This window comes from Numenius arquata, chromosome 15 (genome assembly GCF_964106895.1).
Source record: "Numenius arquata chromosome 15, bNumArq3.hap1.1, whole genome shotgun sequence".
NCBI classification, from domain to species: domain Eukaryota; kingdom Metazoa; phylum Chordata; class Aves; order Charadriiformes; family Scolopacidae; genus Numenius; species Numenius arquata.
This window is the reverse complement of record NC_133590.1, coordinates 9454232-9472728: the sequence shown is the minus strand read 5'-3', so window position 1 is coordinate 9472728 and position 18497 is coordinate 9454232. Positions and strand designations below refer to the sequence as shown.

General features: G+C 36.5%; 1 protein-coding gene across 1 annotated transcript in view; it reads right to left on the bottom strand.

The window, feature by feature from the left end:
* Positions 1-18497, bottom strand: part of ATRNL1 (attractin like 1) — a 509295-nt gene that overhangs the window by 47248 nt on the left and 443550 nt on the right. The window contains exon 28 of the mRNA XM_074158859.1: positions 4540-4654. Coding sequence (XP_074014960.1) covers positions 4540-4654 — 115 coding nt within the window. The remainder of the gene's footprint in view (positions 1-4539; positions 4655-18497) is intronic.

Here is an 18497-nt window from a genome sequence, read left to right as displayed (position 1 = left end):
TACTGGGGAGGCCTGATGAACGTGAAATTTTGATATCTTCATTTATATTTACAACAGAATACTGCATGGAGTCTTCCAGGATGTAAATTCCACAGCTTCCACCACAAAATTAGTTCCACTGAAGTTTCTCTATTAATTACTATATTTTATTTAGTTCTTTATTTTAATTTCCAACTGTTACTTTTAACTATGAAGTTAGATTCACCTCACCTAGGCAGAGCCATATTAATGTTAGATATCCTCTAAGGTTTAATAGCGAGGCACTCCTGTATGTACACCTTCAGAGATCATTCAGCTCACTGTGTTATTAGGAAAGCATCTTTACTCGGTGCTCTACCATTTTTACCTGCTTGATAGATAGGTAAAAATGCTGTGTGAAAATAACATAATCTGTAAATAATTCAGAAATTACATCCCTTGATTCTGAATTATTTTGAAATGCTCTAATATTGTCATTTCTCTTTGTGCTTTAAAGCATTCAGTGGCCTTATCCAAGAATGATGCAATCATAGAGTTTTATAAACTTATTGTATGATACCTCCATACCTCAAAGTGTGGGACTTAGTTGACTTTAATAATAATAATAACATGATCACAGTTCTTTTAACAGAATTTATCACACTACCAAGCAATACTTTCTGTATTGCCCAATACATCACCAGAGCTGTATGCAGACCTTGAAGGAGTTATTCTTGGTCTTTCTACTGCTGGTAATTCATTGGCACCTTTTTCTGTATTAAGTAATGTATATATTATCCTGTTTTTTTATTTTTCTTCCTAGCTTGTTTTGTTCAATACCCTTTGAGATGTATAATTCAGTTCTTTCTAGAGATCTGGTTGCAGCTGCTCTCATTATTAGATCTTCTTTGATATGAGGAAGAGTTTAAGCTACTTTAAGCACGGGGTCAGCCACTACAGCAACAACAGATTATCTCCAGCTTCCAATGTGTCATAAAATCTCTAAGACGTGTATGTCCACCGTATATTATAATCTGCCCCACAAGTGCTTGAACAAGTGATTTTTCTGGTATGCACATACATTGATGCACGCATATTGATATACACATGAATTGCTTTTTTTTTTTTTTTTTGAACCTTTGAATTTTGATCTGATTACTCAGGTACAATGCAGCCAATGAGTCAACTGAAGAATGAGGAAATGAGGAAACCACATGTTCTATCAGTCAATGCAAAATTAAGGAATTTGGTTTTTATCACTGCTAAACTTCCTTAATGTTTTTCATTGAACAATCTCATTTATAATGTGATTCTAACTTCTACCTCAATCCAAGCAAAATTTAATTTAAAACAGTTGCTACTCTAGAGAAGTGCAATGGAATTATTAGGATCCCCTTCAAAGCTTACATCTAAAAGAAAATGTAAGGTTTACTGTGTTACACCTAACTTACTATGATGGTAACATTTATTGACTTTCCAGATTTTCAGGATGTTTAATTCTACAAATCATTCCTTCATTGAAAAAGACCCTTTTTAAAGCATGAGTCATAATAAATAGTTGTGGGGATTTTTTTCCCAATAAATTAATTTTTATTAATGTTTCATCTGAATCTACATGTATAAAACCTATCTTAAACCACATATTATTTTTAAGTAGTTTAATTGTGGCAATGTAGCTGTTATTTGTATATTTAGAAGATTAGCACTTAGAACTAAACAATGTTGTTGAAAGTCTGTAAAGTTCTGAGTATTTTCTGCAGGAAGTAGAGAGCATTCAGATCTCCACTGGGACATATGGTCTCTCCTAGAGAAGTTTTTCCTTTGCATAGCCTTTGGCCAAAGCCCACCATCTGTAGTTTCAACTTTTCTTCCAGCTGCTAATAAAGGTGAAGTATAGAACATATGCTGCAGAAACAGTAACCTTTACATTAGTTTGTTTAGGTTTTTTAATATTCAGAGACATTTTCCAACAAAATATTTGTTAATATAAAGCTTGGAAACAAGTAACACTCACGTTTGATCGAATTCAGATCTTAAAAATATAAGAATACAAATCTAACAACTCCAGTAGAGCGTAGACTAGTTATTTGTGGAAAGAATTAGCTTTCTTGATTTTGGAGAAAATGTAATGCAGAACAGTAGAGGCATTTCCTTCCTACATTTCAGACATATGTATATAAGAAATGAAATCAACGGTCTCTCATTGAGAACTGAGAATCAGTATCGCTGACATATCATTTAAATAAATATGTTTGACACACTGTCAGTTTTATCCTAGAATGATCCCAATGAGCTTGAAAATGGTTATATGGAAGTAATAGAGGATTCTAAAGTTACTTGGCAAGACATAATTACTCAACACACCACTTCCATCCATCTAAATATCACTGGTTTAACCTAACTTAGGTCATAAGGGAAACCAACTGCATAGCAAACATATGTCTGCTGCACAAAGCTTCCACATCATTTCAAATAACTTGGCGCAGTTCACAGCATCTGCTCCCAGGAAGCCCAGGAAAGAAGCAGCAGGTAATGCTGCAGGACAGGAATGAAATGAATTAGTAGAGCTACAGGTACACCAACAAACTTGTATAATAGCTTCTGCCCAGACTATGCATGGTTACATACAGTGAAAGCAGTCCACAAGTACCAAAATTCATTAGACACAAGAAAAAATTATTATAGCAATATAATCTAATGGTTAAATCAGCATGGTTGCACACCTCAAGCATCTCTATTTGCTTTTGACCCTGAATGAAGTGAAAGTTGTGGGACTAAAAATTTTAGGTATTTTTAAATACTAATGGCTGACAAACACTATAATAAGCTAATGGAAGGCAAAGTAATAAGACAGAACAGCAGGACATAACGTGTAAAAAAGAGGTGTGTTCTTTCTTGTATTGAGAAACATTCAAAATGACACATCTGCTGTGTTGTTGAACCCAGCTCCTGTTTCAAAAAGCCTATTCCATCCATGTTTTACACATAGCAGAGAACAGCAATTACTTTTAAAAAAAATGTATATAGTAAATAGAAGCTGATTATGAAGTAACCGGATAAATACATTTTTACTGCCGAGAAGCACATCACAGGTAAATTTGAAAACAACAGAAAAAAACGATTTTAAGCTCCAATTTCAACAATTACTTTTAATTTCCTTTCATAAAGTTTTTCCTGGTTATAAGACTATAAACACCTTTGTTTCTTTTTCATTTCCTTAAAACATGAACAGGGAATACACTAAACATCCTTCCTCCCTGATTGCTTTCTTCAGAGCACTTACATTTATATACTTCTTCCAGGAAATGTACTTGACGAAGCATCAGTAACACTTTTATTTTCATAGCACTTCCAGAAATGATATTCCAAGCCATAAACAGCATTTTAAGAACTAAGTCCTCATCTCAGGACTCAGGGAAAACAAAAAATATATGACCTCCCACCCTCCCAAAAGAAACGCCAAACAAAAAAAACTCCAAATAAATAACTGATAGTCATCAGGCCAAAGGAAGAAGAAAGAACACTCCAGCTGAGCTTATTTCCAACATAAATCAACTGAGTTTGCCCTCATCATCATTACTCAATACTTTTTAATCTCTTAAATGGATTTTTGAAGGTTAAAGGGATATCTTTTTGGCTCTTAATAATAAAAGCCCTAAAGCATATTTTCTGGTTTATAGGAGCATTTTGGGCACATATCATGCAGCTTACTATTCATTACAAAGTGTTCATTTCGGCAACAGCTCCAATGAATTCTGAAATAGTGAACTGGTCACCCGTGCAGCGCCACATTACTGTCAAAACTTTGTTGTCATGACCATTTTGTATCGTATCGTTGTAGGCAGTTATTTAAAGGACTCTAAAAGAGTATTTAGGTATCTCCTGTTTAGGAAGTATTGTATAAGAATGGCTGTAACGGCTTTGTACAATGATCTAGCATAGATCAGATAAGGTAGATTACCACAAGAAATGCTTCCAGATAATGCAAAGGCTGCTTTAAAATGAGCCAGGATCATTTCCAAAGTGAACACCTTCCTAGTGAAGCGGACACATTCATTCACACAATCCCAGGTTTCATCCAGCAGGCATTCTGGGAAATGCTAATATTTTAATTGAATCCTGGATAGCACAGCATTGGGATTCATGGTGCAAAGGAACTTAACTAGAAGTTAGTGCACTAAAAATCAACTTCAACTGAGGATACTTGCTGGTATTTCCTATATAGCCTCATTTATACCAACTTGAACTGAAACTCTAAAAGCGGCTGCATTTGAAAATTTTTTGCCTTACAAGACAAGGTGAAGAATATCGATATGTACACATATTGTTTCAGGAAGTGCTAATGAGATAGAGCATTGCAAACAAGCCTAGTTGGATCACTGGGCTTTTTATTCGGGACACCACATCAAATTCCAAACAAAACTTCCTCATTAAACATTGGCCCTGAACTTAACATCAACTTGACTGAGTAGCCCCTTGTATTCATCTGCTGTGCATTATTTTGGATCTGTATGGATACATTTGTCCAAGAAGACTGTGTTGCATAAGGACAGACATGATGCTCACCAACACGAACCTTACCTGACTGACCAGGAGGTGGGACTCCTGATGATCCTCTGGGCAGACATAAAAATACCGTGAGGACTGCAGCTCTGTTTCCGGAACATGGCTCAATGGCAATCGGTTTAGGAGCGCCCTGAAAAATGAAGGAAGATACCCATGTAACATCCAAGATTTCCATTACATTTTTATTTGTACATCTTTAATTTATTTTAAGGTGCACTGTAACAATGGGAAGATATTTTTCCCAATTAGTTCTTTGCATTTAAACAGGTTATCCTAGCCCTATTAATTGACTTAAAAATGGGCTTTAACAGCCCACACTGCAAATCTAACCAAACAGAGAAAATGAAATATTCATAAAGACAACAAAATTATACTTAATTTTACAGCTCACTAAATGTAGTGATATCAAATTCTTAAAGTTTAGAAAACGGCAAAACCTTTTCATATACACACTGGTATCTGAAAGAACTGGAATTTCCCTTATTCTAATAAGAAGAGCCCATGCAAAAGACCGGTGCTTCAACAGCACCCATTACCTAGCCCCCCTAATGCCAAAACCATAAAATGAGAGCAAATCTATATTACAGATACATAAAGATAGCCAGTCCCTCTTGAGTTTCCCAGGCCAGTAAGTCTGCCTTCTCTGTGTCTGTACTGGCAAGCAAATAATTTCTTTGAGGCAGGACCTTCCTAAATTTTTTTTGCATATGCAGAAAACAGGTGCAGTATTACTATATTTAAATAAACTTAGAAACTTTCCGAAAATGTTGCTTGTGTGATTATCATCTTACTTTGTCTTATACAAAGCTATGATAAGAGTATTTTTGCTGGCAGGAGGTATGTGCTGTTACCAAGCATCTCACTCTTATTAGCTATATATATCTTGTAATTTGCAGTTAGTTTTCGACTTAATGGTTGCTGCCATGTTGTTCTCAAGTTGCCAAGACTGAGGACACTATGAGCTGGAAAAACGCAGAGCAGCCTACAAAGCCATAGAATAATAAGTTTCTGATATGACAATTTACAATGTTTCCATATTTACATGTTTCCATGTTTTGTGCTCACTAAGAGATAGGCATTTCACTTTGGAGAGCTTAAAAGTTTAGTCAAGTACTAAAGCTATTTCTAAAAACATTAGGTCAAAATCAGCATAAGCATTTGCTTCTTTCTTTTGTTTGTAAATTTTGAGAATGTCTATCATGTTCCAAGGCAAAATATGAGTTTGATGTTTTGATTCAAAATTCAAAACCATAAAACTTTCTATTTACATGCAAAATGCAATGTGTATATAAATGTCAACTGATTCAAGTATTCTAAGAAAAATGATAGTTTAGCCAAGTTAAATACACTGCAAAGTACTAGATATAAAGAAAACAAAGGCACTTGCATCATGTAAAGCAATTATCATTTTCTATTTTTCTACCTCCAAGTAACCAACATTTATTACTGCTCAGCGCAGATAAGGAAACAGAGAATACAGCAATCAATCAAGCAATAGATAAATATACTTATTTTTTACTTCATGGTCATATTTGAAAGGCATTTCTCTAGATTCATTTGAGCTGATAGCATTAAAACAACTTGGGTGAGGAATGTCATCTAATTTAAAATTGCCATGACATAATGAACGACAACTTATATTCACTAAATCTTACCAAACAATGCAACAGAAAGGTAAAACCCCAAAAGATTCAGCTAAAAAAATAACGTTTTAAAAATACAGCATAAGAACTATTTTCTAAACTGAGTGCACTGGATTTGTAATATCTAATATCTTTTTCGTAATGTATTGGTTCAATGTAGGCCAAAGGAACAGATGAAGAGAAGAGATTCTGAACTTGTGTAAACTGGTGTAGGTCTGTCGACTTCCATGTTGCTATTATTGGCAAAACATTTCGACAGACGTTGCTGGATGGTATGATTCTACACTAAAAGCAATGCAGAAAAGGGGGAAAACAGAGTAAGAATCTCAGTAATATTAGCAGCAGTAATTGCACATACACAGAAGAAGTACCAGTGGATTATTGGAAAAGAAAGGTGTAGGAAATTTTTCTTATTAAGGCTTCTTTGACTTATGCATGTTGAAGGCCAACTTATGTACGTTGGCATTTTGTTACCAAAAATAATGGTAATTCCTCTGATCCTAGCATTTAATATAGAAAAGGGTCTTGATGGAATCATTCAGATTAGCTTCTAGTCTGTGCCCCGGGCATCTTAAATCTAATCAGACAAGTATAAGAGTAGAATAATATAATATAACATACCATAACTGACAGCAGTCTGGTGTACACCTCTCTGCTTATTTCTCCCACTATTACACCTTTTCATTCACTCCTACCTGTTGCGCTTGCAATTGTCAAAATCTAAGGCTTCCCGACTGTCACACACTCATATCACACCTCCTGTTGGACCTAAATACATGACCCTTCATTCCAGCACCTCTACCTATATCTCTGTTCCCCAGCCATCCAGACAGGGATGCAATTCCATACTAGTTAAGTTCATCTCACTTCAACCATGTGCTTCCTGCCTCACCCTGCGTTGGTCCTGCTCCTTCATCTTCAGTGCAAAATAGACTTTCCAGCTCTTGGCAAGTTCCTGCAGCAAGAGCTGTGAATGGAGCAGACCAGGTGCTCCTCACGTCCACAGACAGAGTGCCATAAACTGGGGAGGTGGTTAGTCAGAGACTCCCGTGCGCTCACTGATATGATAAATAGATTTTACAAATTAACACCTTCGCATGGGCTGCAATGAGCTGTCTTCCACTATATACTAGAACAACAGCACCTGAAGCCTGATACAGCATTTATGATTAAAGTAGTTGGTATTACTAATGCAAGCAACAGAGCATGTAACTCATCTTTCCTGATTTGTCACAAGGGCAAATCAAATAACATGATTCTTTTCTATTTGAAAAGGCTGCCAAAATGAAATCTTCATTTTAAAAAGTAATTCAGAGTACAGTTTATGCAGACACACAACTCAAAGGAACAAATTTACTGTTATGCCTTTTAATTTAGTGAATAATTACTTTATTATAAATAAAAATGATATTTTCTACTGCTACATAATATAAAACCTTTAATTACCAGGCCCCGTCCTTTTTTGTTTGAAGTTTATACTAATGCTTTTTAAAACATAACTGGAGAAAATTATTTCTGATAAATATTTTTCAGAGGACTTCATCCAAAAATCAAATACAGTAAGAATTTTGTATTTGTGCTTATTATTTTTTCATTATAGAACATTCTGACTGAAAAAACAGATGCCTTATCTTACCTTATATCATTCAGATTCACTAGAAAAAAACATGGAGGCATAAAGCAAATGATAATAATTTAGATACCCTAAGGTTTGTCAGTTGTTTAAAGATAAATACATAACCATGAATCAAAGTTATTTCACAGTGACATAACATGTTCTCTGAAATGTGCCATTTATCATGCATTTTCCACGGGTTTTTTGGAAGAGATAAGGCACATGTTTGTTTGCCCAAAGCACTTAGCTACCATGATTTACTTGCTAGAATTATCTTTTTTTTTTCCCTCTGTACAGAAGGTGACTTACATTTTTGCCAAAAAGCACAAATGACAATCACAGAGTTAATAAAACTTTATCAGTGGAAGACAGAATAACTAAACATTTCTTTATTAAACAACCTTTACTCTTATATTCCTTTTCTTACAGACACTATGACAGAGAGAAAGAGGTATATCAGTTGGGAAGCTGAAAAAGAAAGGGGAAAAAAACCAGAAAGAAATAAAAGGGTGAAAAAGCATGTATTATTATTGATAGCGAGAAAAGAAGAGTATGTCAGTGGATGTAGAAAGAAGAAACAAGTAGAGAGGGAAGGGAATAAAACAGAGAATAAAAGAAAAGAAAAAAATACAAGGTTTTATACACCATTTAAATGTATAGTCATACATTTAGTCACAGAAAATAAGCGTTAGAAGTCGTCTTCCCCGGGTGCTAGATTTTTATCAGAAGAAAGATTCTCCATTTTCCAGATTTTTTTTCTGAAAATTCTATAAAGACCTTGCCAAAGTTCAGCTGCCTGGGTGAGTTTGTGAAGATTCTTTGCTCACCCTTGATCTGTTTCTAGAAGAAACAAATTTTGGCTAGATTTTTTTTTTTCCTATACAAAGGACAGGTGACAATACAGCCATTACTGGCATAAAAACATATGTCAGTGTATACCATATTCATACCTCTATTAAAAGTATTTATTTCTAAGTAACTTAGCACACGTGCTTTATAATGACAAGAAAATAAAAAAAAAAAAAAAGGTTTGTGTTTTTATTTAAGTAGTGAAAAACCCAGCAAATCTTGTATAGTGTTATTTGGCTATTTAGGAATAACACAAATGAGCAGCTGTAAGAGCCCAGAGCAAGAAGAAGCTGGGAAGTGTATTCTGTCACTCTTGGTGGGCTGGATGGGCACCAGAAGGCAGGGGCACAAAGAGGTGAGGGGAGCTGGAGAACACAACGATGACTAAAGGGATGTTCATGGATCTGTTATAACGGTTCAGAATCTCTTTGGGGGAAACATACTGAAACTTTAGCATCTATTTATGTCGATCAATAAAAGCATTTAATACCCTGAATACCGGAAGATGAAAAGTGTGAAGTGTTTGGGCTCTATCTGTATTCCAAGAAGTGGTGTCTCTCAGAAGTGCTATCAAGAAGTGGTGTCTCTCAGAACTGCTATAAAACTTTGGATTTTCAGTACTAAGTAATATCTATATATATTTTCTGTTCAGCATTCTAAGTTAGGTGCATCCAATTTTTAAAAGTGCATTATTATACCATAAGACAAATAGATCACGTAAGACTAAATGGCTCTAAACTCATGCCAAAAAAGCAATTAGAAAATTGAATCAAGGAATTAAGGATTAATGTGAGCATGTTACACCTGTCAGGAGTAATAAGTATTTTGACAAGAACAGAATAAAGTTTGACAGTGTGCACAAATACAGATCTGATATATAAATCAAATATTAAAATGCAAACAACTATGCATTAATCACTGCAATGTCTCCTAACTAAAATGGTCTTAGCAATACTTACAAGAATCATTACAAATAAAACTTCATCTCTTCTTCTTAAAAAAGCTGATCGACTTATACAATTTATTTTTTTTTAGAAATAAATGATGCTGATTTAAACTTAGTTTTTAATCGTATTATTAAACCAGAATTAATCTGGTGAATTCCACATAAACTAAGGTTGATGGCTTCGCAAATAAACAACCAAACATGTTGTTATGACAGGATTAGTACCAGACTTAAAATGTAAATAGCCACTTTTCTAGAGTTCAATGTGCAAGACTTCAGAGGGGAGAAAAGAAAACAAGAAACAAGATTGTGTCCTCTGAAGAGGTGAAGAATGTAGAAAAGAAGAAAGGTAAAATTTAGACTGTTATATTACAAGTATTCACTTCCCTCAGCCTCAGGTTCCTTTCCTGACTTCTTTGGTTATTTTCTGGGTTTCTTGATTTATTTGTAATAAGCAAGTCTCAGATTCAGAAAAGCACTTGAGTACCCAAGTTGGATTGTGGTCACATTTAAATACCTACATACAAACTCAAAAGCCTCCAAGCCCTGTTAATCTTAGTTTCAATATTAAAATTTTCCCAGTAGCTGAAGCTCTCCTCTACCCGCCCAGGACATCCTAGTCTGTCTTACACCCACTCAGGATTCACTGGCATTCCGGCAGCTGCCCTGGATGTAGACCTGTTTTCAAAACATGTTGTCAAATGAGGCTTTACAAAACAGTTGTAGCCACTTTTAAAAAAAAAAAGATGGTTGAAAGCAGTGGTAAATCTCTTCTTCTTGGAAGGAGAATTAACCCAGGTTTTCCTATTCTGCTTATTCCAAATGCTTGTTTGAGGTGAAATACTCTGGCCTGTAATTAAAGATGCAGAGTAAAATGCTGTGATTGCTCTGATCATTTTCTGTGCAGTAAAGGCAGACTTTTCAGCAGTGCAAAAGAAGAAAAGAAAATTCTTCCTCTCAAATTCACAGAATTCCATTGATACCATTTGTTGGTGGCTTTTTTGGCCATTTTGCTGGAGAAACTCCAAATGTCCATAGCACAGCTATCCTGCCAAAAGGAGATGGGATGAGCCCACCTGTAGCCAGCCTCCATCCTACCCCCACCTGACTTTCTCCACAGTGATTTGCCAAGAGAATCAAGACCAACAGTAATGTCAGAGGAATGAATAAACACTGTCTGCTCCTCCCAGCAGAAGCCCCCCACTTCCACAGCACCTGTGGCTGCCTTAAGGAGAGCCTGGCACTTCCACAGTGCTGAGACTAAGGCAATGCCTCAGACAGAAACAAAGGCAGTAATCAGAACTGCTGTTTTCTTAGACTGTCAGTGTTACACTGCGTTGCTATTCTAAATGTTGGGTACATAGTAACTAACATTCATTAACATACTTTTGAGTATGAGCTTCCAACCCACCCAAAAGTTTTGACAATTTTCTCCACAAATTTATTCAATGAGTAATGAGCCTTAATGACAGTGCAACAGGAAAAAAAAAAAAAAAAGCTTTCACCAAACATCATTTGTGCCACAAGAAATACACTTTAGGAAATACCGCAACAGAATAAAGAAGCAAGGCTGGAGTTCTGAACACTGCTTTGTGGCTAGAATAGGAAACACCAATTCCTCATAAGACCCTAGGGTTTCACTGAAATTATAAGTATCCACTAAAGATTTTCATTTAATCCATCCTGTAAAGTTCCTCTCTTGCAATTAGTGAGTGGAAAGCTTTACCTCATCTTAACCTGTAAGAATGGCATAGAGCCTGAGCGTCCTCAACGCTTTGGGCTTCTACACTGCAGCTTCTTTTGCCTGAGGATTTCTCAGTGATTTCTGACTTTGGCTTATGAGGTCTCACTAACCCGTGTGAGGTACATAAACACTTGACCCACAGCAATAAAAGCTGGAGAACGTTTTGGAGTATCTTACAATTCTTCCACCTCTACTGAAAGAGACTTGAGGTAACGAACTTGCTTCTGCAACTGAGTCATCCAGCCAGCACTGATTTACTGGCAGGATTCTACCAAATCTAGTCAACCTTCACATGAACCAGTTTTCCCAGAAAACTTCTATAGTGTCGAATGGAACTGAGATCAAGAGGCTTACTGATAATAAAATGCAACCTGACCAAAATTATACTAAAATTTCTTGTTAGAGACTTTTTTTTTCAAAGTGAATTATCTTTCCACAGTAATTTTGCCCATTGTTTTAGCAGAATGTAAATCTCTGTTGATTTCCTTGTGTCAAAATAGCCATGGAAATCTTAGAATATATTGGTACATTATTTTCCATAAGAAAAACAGTGGGAATTAACAATAAAAAGAGCACATTATGATTACCAAGCTGTGATTATGGCCCCCGTGAGCAAAACACATTGTTATCCTTCAATTTATTTTCTCACCTCTCTATCTCAACTATATCAATATGCAGTGATAGGCGGCATTCTTTTTCAAGTCCTTGTCTGAGTAGAGAATGTGGTTGTTATTAAAGGTTATGTACTGATGTTAAATTTATGTATTAATCTTCTGTCTTTATGCTCAGAAGAACCATATTTTTATTATAAGAACCATATTTATTTGCAAAGAAGGTTTATGTTTATTTGCAACAAAGTTACTCTCAGTTAATCTAGTAAACGACTACATTTCAAACCTAGTACTATGTGATATAGCATTTCATTAGCAAGAGAGTTATGAATTGACATTCTGATTAAAACTGATTTATTAAAACACAGCTATGAGAAACACCTGCAGACGCATGTATTTTCAGTGGGATTTCCAGAAAGAACCCCAAGTCAGGTTTCCTGTTCAGCTCTCATCCTACTGCCTAGAGGCTGCTTTTTCTGAACTGTGACACTGGTGTGAACCATTCTGCAGTTTTCTTGACTTTCACAAGTGGCTGAACAGAACACAAGACATTGAAGTTAAATCAAAACATCAGGTAGCTGCAAGGCACGTTGAGTTTCAATGCTTTTTTGTGTGTTCACATATGCAGTTTCCAATCTCTTCATACTGTTAAATAAATTTGGGTTGACTTTACTGTTCCATCTTGCTCACTAATAAGAGTAATTTCAGGTTAATATGGAAAATATTGAACATAACTTACAGCGGATGGTGTGTGTAGTAGTTGTACTGGATTACTGCCAGAGGCATCCCCAAGAGCCTCCAGAACATTCCCCTATTAAGCTGTATGAGTCTGATTAAAGGCTAGGAGTGCTAGCATCCAGTTTGTGAAAAGAAATTTATCTTGGCAGCAGCTAGCTGGATCCTGTTGGGAAAAGCACCTGAGACCCAATGTCTGTGGCATATACCAAGCATCATGTATCCCCAGATACCTTCCTGTAAATTCTTCTTACTGCCATTTCACATTCTGTAAGTCAGAGCGGTGCTGTGACTTAGAAGTGATACTAATGGGCATTTGTTTCCCAGCTGGGTACACCTCTTGGGTCTCCAAGGATTAGAAACAAGAAGTGAAGAATTCTGTTATTCCTTCACAATCCAACCTTAAAGGCTCTTGTCTATGAAAACTCACATTTCACTGGTGACAAATTACTGACAGACCATCCCTGTTTGAACATGGGCTGATCACTTAAGATCAGATTGTCACTCCCATATATCACAGTGGGTTACTTCACCCCAGACTGCCTGGCAGAAGAGGACATGGTCCCTTCAGAGCCACTACTAACTTTTCAGGGTAGGAAAGATGAAGTACTAGGTGCAGTTGAAATTCTGCCTAACTTGCAGGCTAACAAGGGTGTCTATGGCGGCTGGGGAATGCTGAGCTAAGGGTGAGCACAGTACAGCTTACTTTTGTCGTGAGCAAGCAAACTGAGTCATCCACATGTTTCTACAACATCCATGAGGTGGATGAACTTGGGCTGTCCTTTGCTCAGGGTGGATCGTAACATTTCAATCTGTCATTGTGACACTGAATCTCGGACAGAAGTCAAAAGTTCTAACTAGCAGGTGACTTTTGTGACCGCAAAGATGTCATTCCTGTAGCTGCGCAGCATCCTAGACTCATTAAAGATAAGGCTTGATTATTATTTAGGAGATCCATGCCAGACTTGAGGGTTAGGAAAGGCAAATGTCCTGAAATTATTATGCTGTATTTTGCATTTCTTGCAAAATTGGAAAGAAAATATAGTACACCATATGTCATCCAAAATACACTTTTGGTGAACTTTTCTTCAGCAATGCCTTTTAAAGTTCTTTTGTAACCTCCTGGCCACATGCAGGATGCTTAGTGAATGATAAATTAAGACATTTATACCTGGAATCGTAATAATAAAAAAGAGAACTAAATCAAGACACATTGTGAAAACTAACTGTCAGCAGAAGGGATTAAAGTGCAAACTTGGCAATATTCTTAATGCAGGAAAAAATGCTAATGGCACCAGAATAACAAATTACTTACTATCATGACAACTTACACAGATCACAGCCTACTGAACGTAGGGAGGACACAAACTGAATGTCTTAAAGCATGACATAGCTTTTATTTTGATTGTCCTTGCCATGGTCCAAGGACAGCTGTAAAATGTGTACGCCATAGCCAAAAACATTCTGAAACAAATTATCCCTATTTAGGACTTGCAAGTCTATAGAAATTTTAATCCTAGTGACTGTGTGGATATTGTGGATCAGATGGCAGCTGCTCCAGCAGCAGAAAAAAACAAAAAGAAAAGATTTCTCTGTCCCAAGGAAAAGGTACGTTTTGCTGTATTATAGAGTAGTAACAGCAGCATGTGTTAAGCTGACTAGCAGCTCTGGCAGTAGTTGCTGCCAACGAGGTGGAAAGGGAGAGGGCAGGCTGGCAGGCTCGCAAAAGCACAAACCAGACCTTTTTAAAGGTGTTGCAAGATGTGTCTCTCACTTTCCTCTCCTGAGGGCCTCCGTCACCTACTCTGCCCATTCACCAATTTGAAAGCATAATTGGGTACGGTTTTGCACTTGAGTCTTATGAATTAATTCAAATCTCAAGAATCTATGAGATAATCCTCAGCTGCATAAATCAGCACAACACTCGAATAACAGCAGAACTATGCTGATTTATACCAGCTGCAAATCTGACACTACATTATTAATTTCTTAAAGTTCTCCTTGAAAAATCCTGCAAATAAACTCAAACTCAAGCATTATCACTTAATGTTCCCTTCCAAGATGCTCCCCATCAAGACTGCTAGAACTCACAGTGGTCACAAACATATTACGAACTTCACTGAAAATGCACAAGAAATGAAACTTACAGGATCTAATCTGACAAATAATTAGACACATGAGAATTAGTGCTTGGAGAAACTGTTACATTAAAGTAAACAGGATTACTCGCATGAATGAAGTTATTCGTGCATGTTACTTACGTGAGATTAACATAACTGACGGAATAATTATTTTTTTAAAAGAGGCATTTTTTAAAAATGTAACAAAATAGGAAAAAGACTGCTCTTTTAAAATATTACACAATCTGCACAATTTTTACTAAACCAGAAAAGATCTACTGTATGAAGTATATGCTGAACTTGGATTTGCTGAATCCCACTTACATGGAAAGCAAATGCTATTTTTTTTAGGAGTACCATATTCCAAGGCTGCTTAGCCCCTTGAGCACTGCTAACTGAAAATAAGTAATAGGGAAACACAGTCCAGCTCTGCTTCCAATTTTGTTCCACATGTGTTTCCTAGGGCACAGCAGGAACTTCTAATTATTTTATATTTATTTTTACATTTTTTTTCTTCAGTAAGGTGGTGCACAGTCGCCACGAACAAAAATGCTATAGTCCTCATCCTTATTGCATGAAAGTACAGAAAAACTTATTACTTTGCTTCAGGAAGTGTTCTTTCTTTAAATTTTACATTGTAAAATTCAGCAGCAGAGATGACCCTTGAAACATCTTTCCTTCAAAAGACATACCATTTTCACAGCAGACTGACCGTCTTTTTAAAAGTTTCCTTGAAAATTCACAGATTTGTGAACTTTTCATTGGAGTTTGCTTCAAATCCTTGCATTCTGTGAAACTTTGTACTCCACCTCATATATTTTTGATATCTAACCACATGATTCCTCTTCCCCTAATTTTATGCATAGAGTTTAATCCACTGCCAAGAGTAAAACAGAGGAATGTTTGTTCTGTACTTCAGTCAACAGAAGGTACAACACATTGACTTTTGCACTATATGTAAACTCTAATTTATTTTAGCAGTGGGTACTATTAGGCTAATGAGGCAAACCTTGCATTTCACCATTGTTCTGTGATTCCTCTTCCCTTTTCTCACCCCTCCCAACACCTTTCCCAGTCTTATGGTGCTCTTTGCATGGAAATAAATGCCCCGGTATCAAATGCTGCTGACTAATACAATAAGCAGAAGGAGTAGGATCTTATTTACTTAAACAGGGGTTGAGATTTGAGATCAGTCATCAAGCAGATGTTATTTCTGAAGCTGAAAGTATTCATGATGATTGTTGCTATAGAAACCAAGCTTTGTAAAATACTCCAAACAAACACTTCTTTATTAGCCTATGCCGTAACTACAGCACTCTGCATTATGCTGCATCCCACGGCAAGTTATCAACCGCGCATATTTTCTTTCTGGTTATTTGCTTTCAATAGTAACTACAAGACAGGATTTCTATATGTCTTAAAAGATACTGTATCACAATACCAGCCATCCATAAAATGACACACACTGTACTCATTCAGCACTAAACTCCCGTCTGTTTCATTTCCCCCCTCCTGTGGGCAGCCACTCAAATCAGTGTTTCCCTGTTCAGCAACAGTGAAAAACAGGAACCCACTGCTAATTCCTGTGGTTAGATCAGCAGCACAAAACCAGCAGTGGTTACTAAATGCCAGCCCCAGCCTCTTTAGCAATTAAATCATTCTTCACTCTTACTAGACTTTGTGAAGCACATGCGTCACTCCGAAAGCATCTTCCAATGGCTTGTCATATCATAACCAGAAGTTTTAGACTTGTTGCTTTATTTGTTAGTCATACTAGACGAAGAGTGAAAATTTGAATCCTGGTTGCAATGAAGTCAGTGGGACTCCACCAATGCAGGGTCCCTGACCAGAGCACATCACAGGAGCAGGTCACAGCCCTCACTGCCAGGATGATTTAGAAACACAACAGCCTGTGCCAGGGGGAAGGGACAGGTAAAGTCCTGTTAGCCCAACCCAAGCCTGATATTTTAACAGGGGAAACTTTTAATTGAAGTTAAGCAAGTGAAAGCTGGCTTGTTATTACATCACGGGGAAAGGAAAACTGTATTTATGGATATGCAAGTAAATTAGAAAGAATTTTATTACAGAATGAATGCATCATGTGCATTTATGGAGATATTCCTTCTCTGAGGCCTTTCTGTCTCCATTCACAGAGAAATCCTTAAAAAGGACAAAATGCTACTAATATTTCAAAATATAAGATGTTCAACACAGGTATGGTAGCAACTTCTGATTATTAGAATTCCAAAGCTGTTTTCATTCTCAACTTATTGTCACGCACTTATAACTCCTTTAACTTTCTGTACTGTGTTTCTGTTCAAACAGGACAATTTTGCTCAAGTCTTTCAAAAACGCCTCAACTATCTTTGAGATATGGGACAATTAACATTTTTTCCTAATACCAGTTCTATCCGAGGCTTACAATTTAATTTAAAACTTGGCTTTGACTCAGGTAACATTGAGGATTCCTGCCTTTCATTATTGTAAAACAAATCTGTTTTAAAATACAGTGATACAATCAGAGCACGACTGGATTTCCATAAGAATATACAGAAGCATGGAACTACCTGTGTCGCTGGTATTTATTTTAACACACAATACTGCCATAGTGAAAAAAGTGTTAAGCAAAAGAACACAACTAAGGAGCCAGTTAAAAAGTTTTAGCTGTGCTGAAGTTAACAATAAAATAAAAAAAAAATATCTATAAAACATTTTAAGGGTGAGAAATGTGTGGCAAAGGATATTCTGGAAACAGATCACAGACAAAGCAAGAGTACTGCAGGCGTGTTTTATGAAGACAGAGTTACAATTTAGAAGTGATTGTGTGGGCCTGAATACAAAGAATGCAATTAAGGCATGGCACATGTCCTGACGGACCAACATCCAGAGAGGAAAGCGCTGTAGTTAAATGCTGTAGTTACAGGAAGGTTAAGGGTTCAGAGAACATACAAACTATCTTTTAAATGGCAGTTACACTCGGAACATCTTAACAGATTTTGTATGTCTGTGAAGTAGTTCATGCTTTCTCCACAGAGGAGTAGTTACAGAGAGTTGTAGATAATTATAGATAGCCGAGCCTAACATGGCCAAAGCACACCAAGTCCTCTGAGCGGGGGCCCTCAAGGGCTTAGAACAGTTAGCAACAAATCTGACTGCCTCCCACTTCCCAGCTTCACTGAGCAGGTTGCCATTTTCAGCTACATTGACTTAGGGCAAGCTTCAGTATTTGCCTAGAGCAAGCCAAGCCCATTCCCCTTTATGTGCAGCAACTTCACTTTTCTAAGGGTTTTGGTTGGTCGGTTGGTTTTTATATTTTCTTAGCTTTTTCTTGCTGTATTCCAGATTGAGAGGACACACAATGTAAAAAAATAAAATATGTTATGCATTTATACACACATGCTGATATACTACACACACAAGTATGTATCATTATTTCTAATTGTGCTATGAGAAATCTCTGGAACATTATGAAGAAGCAAAAATGTAAGCGTAATAAAAACTAAGTCCCTTGAAAGATAAATCCTCTTGAAAACCTCCTTGGTCCCACACAGAGTGGTTTCTCATAATTCCTCAAATGTCTATCGAAATGAGTTACACTAAGAGGTTCTAGAGCCATCAATATAATTAAGGATTTCATAGATGTCTTTTAGTTCTTTCTGATCATAAATTGGCAGAATGGTTTCTGCTCTCTCCAGTTCCCTTGTCCCTGA